The 9,286-nt window shown below is 36.9% G+C and overlaps 1 protein-coding gene across 1 annotated transcript in view; it reads right to left on the reverse strand.

Annotated features, from left to right (window-relative positions):
- LOC103597636 (small subunit processome component 20 homolog) overlaps positions 1 to 9,286 on the reverse strand; it is a 94,753-nt gene that overhangs the window by 61,159 nt on the left and 24,308 nt on the right. The window contains 4 exon segments of the mRNA XM_008581502.1: positions 3,565 to 3,808; positions 4,035 to 4,114; positions 5,568 to 5,644; positions 8,102 to 8,337. Coding sequence (XP_008579724.1) covers positions 3,565 to 3,808; positions 4,035 to 4,114; positions 5,568 to 5,644; positions 8,102 to 8,337 — 637 coding nt within the window.

Raw genomic sequence — 9,286 nt, forward strand, 5'->3', positions numbered from 1 at the left:
CGTCCAGGCAACAAAAATCAGTTAAGTCTTTATGTTTTATCTCCTCTAAACTAAGCTTGTGTAGTTGGTATTCACATACATTCTCATTAAATTCCATCCCTTTAATTTTAGTCCATTGCTGTAAATATTATCTTGAAGCCTGTTATTCAATGCATTAGTTTGTGTCACTTTCATTCATTCATCAAAACAATATTTTGTTCTCCATTATGTGCATGGCACTGGGCTAGAGATGCTAAGAAACTGAACAGATGAACTCTCAAGTCCTCACTCAAAACTACAGTGATAAAACAACATGTTTGAGGACAGCACCCTATAACCCTCCTAAATGAAACTCAAGGGTAACGCAGGTTAACCACCAGACTAATACATTAAATTACAACTTGAGGGCTGAGACACTACCGTACCTTGTCTTTTCATTTTGCAGAATCTAGCACTTAATAAATAAAAAATGGATGAATGAATGAAATGAGCAAAGCTGCCCTATCAGTTATAAACTGTACCATCATACATTTAATAACTTCCCTACTATACTCTCAACACTCAGTTAACTACATATTACCTATTTTTAACCTTCATCTCCATGCACAGCATGCACACTAAGTATTCATTAAGTGTCACCTATTATTGGGGTATTGCTACCATTGTTAGTCATTCATTCTTGCTCCCTGTTTGATTATCCTCAGAGAATGTTTATAGGTATTCACAAATTAGTTCTAATATCAAATTAATTGAAACATATTTAGAAATATAAATTGCTAGCCGAAAAATAAAAATAAAAAGCCCATACTATATTTCAAAGTCAAAAATTAAAGGTGACATTTGAATTTTCCATTAGTTTAGATCATCTATAAAAGTATTAGTTCAACTAGTCTAAATTAAAGCATTTTTTAAAAAATTATGTCTTTAGTCTCTAAGTCTTCCTAATTTCAGAGACCCACTTCCTGTTACAGGCTCCTCTTTCTATCCCCATTCCCACAGCACCTTGTACTGTTAGAGTAAGGTCTTTATCCTTAAGCTAAAGGGTAAACTATTTCTTTAGGAAAAAATATGGAAAATTAACATAGTAGAAAGACATATCCTCAGATCCCTGTACTGGTCAGCCGCACACACACAAAAATGTTTTTTTTGAAAAAAAGACATATCCTACACACCATTAATACCAGCATGCATATATATAGTCCTCTGTAATTCACAAAACTGCTAAACATTTTATGACCTTTAAAATAAGGCAAAAGAAGCTAAGTATCACTGTTCTCATTCTATAAATAAATTTATGACCAAAGAATTACATGAAAAAGGGAAAATCATTACTCTTCTGTCATCATATCTACTGGTCTGCGGTATCTTTGCTTGTAACCTTTGCCAGAATGAATTATTCATGCAACCTTTTCACGTGTGCACTGGATCCTATCTCATTTCATCTATTCAAAGACATGGCTCTAGCAGTTTTGTCCTCTTTCTTGCATAACCAATGTTCCCCTCCCTTCTGGATCATATTCACCAACATTACACACATGCTGTTTAAATCTTAAATAACAACCCCAACAACAAAAGCTCTCTCTCTCCCCCTACATCTCCCTCCATCTACTATTACTCTACATCTGTTTCCATTTTAATATAAGAACTGTTCACACTTACCATTTCCATTTTTCTTCTCCATTTTCTCCTGAGCTCTTTTTAATCAAGCTCTCATCCCCACCAGATTAACTAACACAATTCTTGTTAAGGTCACGTCCAAAGCTAATGGTCAATTCTTACTCCTCATCTGATTGTGACTTCTCAGACACATTCGATTCAACTGATCACTCCCTTCTTGAAATACTCTCTTCACTTGCCTTCCAGGATACCAAGTGGTCTTCATTCTTCTTTCACTCTTTCTTGGCCTCTTTTGCTGGTTCCTTATCTTCCAGCCTCTAAATACCAGTGTCAGTCCTTGGAAGTCTTCTCTCTCTACATTCACACCCTAGGTGACTTCATTCCTTGTCTGATTTTAAATACCATCCTCATACTGATGATTACCAATTTATTATCTCCAATTCAAACCTTTCCCTTGAACTTCCAGCTTCTAAATTCAATGCCTACTTGACATCTCTACATGAATATTTACTCAGTATACCAAACTAAACACATCTAAAAACGAACTCTTGATTCTCCCCACAAACCTACAGCTCCTGCAATTCCACCTCACCTCAGTAAGTGCTCTCTTCTAGTTGTTCAGACCAAAACCTTAAGAGACATCCTCCCTTCTTCCTGTCCCTCCTTCCCTGTTCCCCTCCTTCCTGTTCCCCTACAACCACACACACGCATCCCACACCTGACCTGCTAGCAAATCCCACAGGCTGATCTAGTCGCAATCTTGCAAAAATATACCTCATCAAATTCAAGTCCTTCAAAAAATATCCATCCTTAGGACTGCCAAGGGGTTGGGGAGAGGTCGGGTGGGAGACATGGGGAACAACTGCAATTTGAGGTGGTTGGCATGCTGACGGTATTGATTTAATCATCACATCTTGGGCACAGGTGATGACAGTCAGCTTTGTGCACCATGAATATGTATAATAAATTAAAAAAAAATAATCCATCTTCACTGCTTCAACCTTGGTCCAGTCACCATTATTTTTAGCCTGGACTTGAAATCTCTTGACTGGTCTCTCTGCTCTTACCTCGGCCACTCTACAGTCTATTCTCAACACAGCACCCAGAAAAAGTCTTAAGAAAACTTAGGTCATGTCACCCTTCTGCTTAAACCTCCCAGTGACTTCCATTTCACTGAAAGTAAAAGCCAAAGTCCTTACTATCACTTAAAGACCCTACATAATTTGGTCTCCTGTTAACTTTCTGCCCTCAACTCCAACCACTTTCTCCCTGAATTACTCTGCTACAGCTACTTAGACCTCCTTGCTGTTCTGTGAAGAAGCCAGGCATGTTGTGGCTTGTGGCCTGCTTAACCTAACCCTACAGCATTTCCCCATGTTAAGAAATACTGTTGGAAAACATACTTTTTATTAATTGCTTAGCACTGTTCCACACACTACACCCCATAACTTTAGAGCTGTAAAGCAATCAGACACCTACACAGCACATCTAGTCAAAACAAAACAATGTTCCAGAAAGCTCTTGTTATTCTTTGAGCAAAAGTCTATAACTAAAATGTTAGTTCCTCAGTCTCATAGGACATAGTAAGAGGCTCAAGACAGAGGGATTGGTGTTGAGTCACTGAAAAAATACCTTCAAGCCTCAGACAGGCAATAAAACAATGAACGACAGGGCAAGAAATAAGAAGGCCTTTGTACACTGATCAAACTCAAAATGACCTTTCTTATTTTGTAAACTGGAATTTGGTTATTAACACCATGTGTGGGCTGGTTAAATTTTGATTCATATAAAATCAAGTGGTGAACAAAACTAGTTTAGTTGTTATCTGCTAGAGCCAGTGCTTTATGTGTCAATGATTCAAAAATATGACAGATGTATAGAGAACTCAGCCCATTTGGGAGGTTAGTACTTCTTACTTTCTCTTCCTTATACCCTACCAGGCACATACTCCTAGAAGAGAACACTTACTTGATAAATCTCAAGAAAAGCGGGGAAAGCTCCCTGGACCGTGGCTCTACTCTCTCTGGGAATTTGGCCAGAGCTCGCCAAAGTAAAAATCGAAAGTTGGTATGGTCCAGTCTTTCCCAACAATCAGTTTTTAATGCCAACTGCTGGTGATAAAGAGCTCCAACATCCCCTTCCTGGATCTGCTCCCAACTTTCATCTCCAATGGACTTATCCTCATCTCTTACATCATTTTGCAGTTCTTTCTCTGTTAAAAAAAAAAAAAAAAGACTTCATAACCACTAGAGAAATGTTAACTCATGTCCTATGTGTTTCCTTGAGAGGGCATTTCTTTCTCTAATAATGTAAGAAAACAGTAAATCATATCTAAAGCTTATCAAAGATAATATGGTTCTCATTTCTGTTTCCCAATTTTATGCGTAATTAGGCAGTAAAAAATCAAACATTTAAGCACCCTCTGCCCCCTTACATACCAGCATGTGTAGCTGCTTTTTCTAGATGTTCATAGTAGACTTTCCAAAACTGCTTATTTTCCATTTCGTGTGCATGAGAACTAAGAGAAAAGATCATAGAACAAAATATGTGGGACAGTCCTTATTTTGAGATTATCAGAGGGAAAAGAGTGAAAGGATATAACTAAAATGTTAATTAGATTATTCCTCATTATGGGCTTATAAACAACTTTTGCACTTTTCTATATTTTTCAAAATGCCTGCACTGAGCACAAATTATTCTCATAATCATAAAGCACTAAAGGACATTTCTAAAAATGTAAGTAGAGCCTTGTAAGACTATTTTTAAAGGCACAATAATGAGAATGGGGTATGATGTATGACCCATTCAGGAAAGGAGGAGGCCTCTCTTTGGACAGAAAAGTCAATTTATTCAAAGCTAACTTAAAAATAATGAGTTTTCCTCCACCAAATTCAAATACACTTGTTAACACAAAAGCCAAATAAATTCACTAACTACATGAAATATACTTATCAGAACTTAAAAAAGAGACATTCAATGAATCATATAAAGTGTTTAGCCTAGCAACAATATTCTTGAATTTTCTATATTCTTTCTTTCATTAATTTTCTAAAATATGCATGAACTTTACACAAGACATGAACTATATATGTGTGAACTATACATGGAAAACAGACCAACAGGTTTGTTGTTTCCATCTTTCCAAACTGAAGATGTACCCAACAGGAAGATAGCCCAGCCATTGTGTAGAATCACTAAAGGCTTTCAGTAATTGAAGAACCAATATTTTTGACAGTGGGTTATTGGTAACACACAAGTCAGATTCTTCCTGTCTTCTGAAAGTGCACTAAACAAAATGAAGTTGATGTTAGTTAGAGACACTTGTTTTCAGAATATTGGTTTGATGGCTTTGAAAGGCAGTAAAAGGCAGACAAATTGGTTACAAACTGGAAAGGGATTTGTTTATTCTGCTTCTATCAAATAAGAAGTAATAGTTGGGGTTTTGAAAGGCCACACATGACATATTTCCGATCTGACAAAGAGCCAGAGTAGACCATCTGAACACAAATTTCTGTAAAAGGACAGATTTCTACACATAAGTCACAACATATGTATTTTCTATGTAATTATCAAGGTCCTATTTACAGCTAAAGGGATTGTGGATACTAGATAGCAAAGGTTTTGAAAGTCCTTATTTTTAAATTAAAGTATGACTCAATTACTCAATATATGTAAATAAAATTATGCAACTATTATACCTTCTTACTATAAAAATTTTCAATAACACAGAAGTATCACATAAAATAAAAAGTCCTCCAAAGTTATTTTAATGCACAGAGAAACATACATATAACATCTGAACTCTTGAAAGACTTGGCATCACAGAGAATAATTGTGCCACAAAGGATTTAAGGTAGCTATAAATACTGTACACACCCATTCATTTAAATCACACCTAGGAGTACAATCCTGGCCCTATCATTCTGCAGTTGTGAAAGCATAACAGCTTCATCCATTTAACCTATGCTTACCTTATGAGTTCAATAACAGGATCCCAGAGAGCACTGAAGTTAACATATAACATGCCTAACAAATAACGAAGTGGCACCTGTAATTACAGGAGACTAGGTTAGTAAATAGGTAATGAAATATCATAGAAAAGCAGCACAGAAGCACCAAAATGCTAACATCCTAACCTGGACAACCTAAGATTTAGAAACGAGCTTGTGCATTAAGAAAAAAATTGTAGGCATCAATCCAAAATTCCGTGTATAACAATTTTCCCGCTCTCGCCAAAATGTTGCTCGCTATTTAACAAAGAATCAGTAACAGCACAGTGCTCAAACTCACTCCAGACGTTCACACATAAAGGATACATTTGAATAAACAAATTTGACCAATGATTAAAGTATATTCTAACAAATGTTGCCATCACCTTATATGACAAAACTTGAAAGCAATCAGAAAAGCACCAATGCCAAAGAACCCAAGAAAGCACGCTGTGAATGACAGCTAAGGCTTTGCAAGCAGATACCCGAGTTCTCCAAACTGTACTTTACAGGAGTTATGTTCTTGATTGTCTTTGTATCCCTAGCACCTAGTTTGATGTCCAAAACATAGTAAAGGCTTACTGAATGGCTGAATTCAGAACACAGAGTACTGAGTAGTAAATTCATTCCTATTGTAACATAAGCATCTTCTAAATAGAAACCATAGGCTGCTGGAGCAGGAAATAGAGACCATCCCACAAAATATGGTCCCTTTATAGATAAGGAAACTAAGGCACAGGGGTCAAGGTGACAGCCCACAAGTAAGAGCAAGCAAGCCCTCTGCATGATTCCCAGTTCTACCTAGTAGATACCACCTTAACTCTCTACATATAAAGACTGGCCATCTTTACTTCCTGTACAACTAATATTAGTTACTGAATACTGGCATTGCAAATGTTGTTGAAATGACTATGAATAATATTTTTACAGCATGATCACCAGTATACCTAAGGCTCTGAGAGAGACATACGTATACCCATACAAAGGGGTACAAAGAACACCTAATACTCATTTTATGTGCAGGGCACACAAGTAATTTTAACTATGATCAGTTGGTAATTGATATATAAGTTGATCTTCCATCTCTGGTAATAATATAGAATTATATCGTTTCAAGCACTAGACTCAGAGTCAGACAATATGGATCAAAGTTCCAATTCTAAAACATTTACTACTACATAACCTTGAGCAAATCACTTTAACATCCTTGAGCCTCAAGTTCCATTCCATATCTATAAAATGTGCATATCATTCTGTAAACCACAAAGCACTGTGCAAATGTAAGATGTTGGAAAGACCAACCCGGACTTTTATATTTTAAGTTTGCCTTCAAGAGATGGATAGCCTAGTAGGGACTAATAGGCAGGTAAACAACTAAGTACAGTGGGGGAGAGGCAGAAGAGGCTTCACTGAGGAAGTCACTGTCAAGCAGCAAAACAGAAAGGCAATGAATAGGAATGGTCTGCATTGCTTTGAACAATCATCATCCAAACATCAGCCCTTTCAGAAATCCTTCCTGTACACTCTCTTATGCATTCCTCATAGAACATGCCCCCCTGCAGAGCAATGGTATGCCTCCTAGTCCATCTTGTCCTTGAGACTGTGATCTCTTTGAAGATAGGGGCTGGGTTTTTGTGTCACAAAAATTAATTTTCATCATCATCATCATCAGCAGCAGCAGCAGCATCGCTACCATTGAGTGAGTGCTTATAGGTGCCAGATATTGTTCTAGCATTTTATATTTATCTTGTGTAATTCCCAGAGCTACCCAGCAAGTTAGGGACTATTATTTTCCCCTTCTCACAGAAAAGGAAATCTAGTCACAGAGAATTCTGGGTTCAGTAAGTGGCAGTGCCAGGCCTTGACCTTGGCAATCTTGACCACTCTACCTAAACTGCTGTGTGATGATGCTAGCAACCAGAAGTGTCAGTTCTGTTTCCTTATTTAACACATTTCTGCAACCTACTCCCCAGACCACAATCATTTATACCCTACCCTTTAAAGCTTTTTTTTTAAGACAGAATTTGTATTATGAAACTGCTTTACAAGATATTTTTTTTGATAAAGGATTATTTGCAAAATTATCCAATTCCTTAGGGTCTAAGGCTGATACAGTTAGAGAACTACTAAAAGTGAAGTATTACATTTTCAAATGCTCATGTGCTACATCTTGCAACTGAATGATAAGAAACACCAAGAGAGACCCTAAGTGAAACAAACTGTAAAGCAGTCACTTCCCTAATCCATCAGGAAAAGCATTAATAAAACTGAATGACAACTGGTCATAACTGCTGCCCACCTCCAAATCCTCAGAAGAGAGGATACAAAATTATTTCTACTACTTAAAATGCTGGCAGAACTATTTAATTCAAAGCAGCTAGAGAACTGGGGATATACCTTGTTTTTTTTTTTTTTTAAATTATCATTACTTTTTTCTTTGGTGACTACTTGGTATGCTTCCTAAACAGGATTTAAAGCATAAATTTAAAAAAAAATAAAAAGGACACTATTTTTACCTCCTGTAATGGCCCATCAGGGACTGCAGTCTGCACCACATCATGCCTTAGTTTTCTCAAATGAAGAAGCTTCTCTCTGTAATCGTTCACAGTTGCTGCAACAAGCTCTGCCTGGCGTAACACAGCAAAGGCAGACTGCCGCTTTGTGAGCCCATCATCCTGAACAGGCAGAGAAAGCCAAGGAGGCAGGTCAGTATTGTGATTTTCCAAAAAGAATATTAAATGTGAGCGAAGATCTTAAGAAAAACTGGAATATGTTACTGTTTTAAATAAAATAAGCAATACTTATTTTGGTAAATGATTTGTTTTTCTTCACACCATTGATTTCTTGGTGGATAATTCAGATTTAATGGTTAGCACAGAAATGACAAAAAACAGGAAAGTCATTCTCAAAATGACTCAAATTGATTGACAACACTTGATAAAATAAAGAATATATATATATATATATTTCCACTATACAATTCTACTTCTAGAAATTTACATTATGGAAATATTTCCCTACATAAAGATATCTGTGTAAGGATGGATGTTCATTGCTATATTATTTGAGATGCTGAAAAACTACAAACAATCCAACTAATTATCCATCAACAGGGAATTGCCTAAATTAGATATTTTAAACTCTGGAGTACTATTCAAACTTCAAAAGAAATGACATAGAACTAGAGGTACTAATGTAAAACCCTCATGATACCTGCAGTGGAGTGAATTGTGTCCCCCAAAACTCACTGAAGTGTGAATTGTGTCTCCCAAGTTTTATGCATTAGAAACTTAGGCCCCACTGTGACTGTTAAGAGGGTGGGAAATCCTATTATGGTAACTGAAATGTGGAGCCCTGCAGGGGTGATTGGATTGTAGGACCGTGATGCAGTGAATGGATTAAAAATGGTGGTCAGGGGCGTGGTTCTGAAGGCTTTAAAAGGAGAGGAGAGTCTGTCTCTCTCGGCTCTCTCTGCTCCCACCATCTTGCAATGTGAGACCCCTGAGTTACTTCTGCCACCACCAGATGGACTTTGAACTTCACAGCCTCAGAAACTACAAGCAATAAATGTCGTTTCTCTTTCTAAATCACCCAGTTCCAGGTATTCTGTCATAGCAACACAAAATGGACTAATACAATACCTTTGTTTAAATTACATATGTGTATACAAAGAGTCTGAAGGAATATTCGCCAACTAACTG

The sequence above is a fragment of the Galeopterus variegatus genome, unplaced genomic scaffold, assembly GCF_000696425.1.
Source record: "Galeopterus variegatus unplaced genomic scaffold, G_variegatus-3.0.2 Scaffold2373, whole genome shotgun sequence".
NCBI lineage: Eukaryota > Metazoa > Chordata > Mammalia > Dermoptera > Cynocephalidae > Galeopterus > Galeopterus variegatus.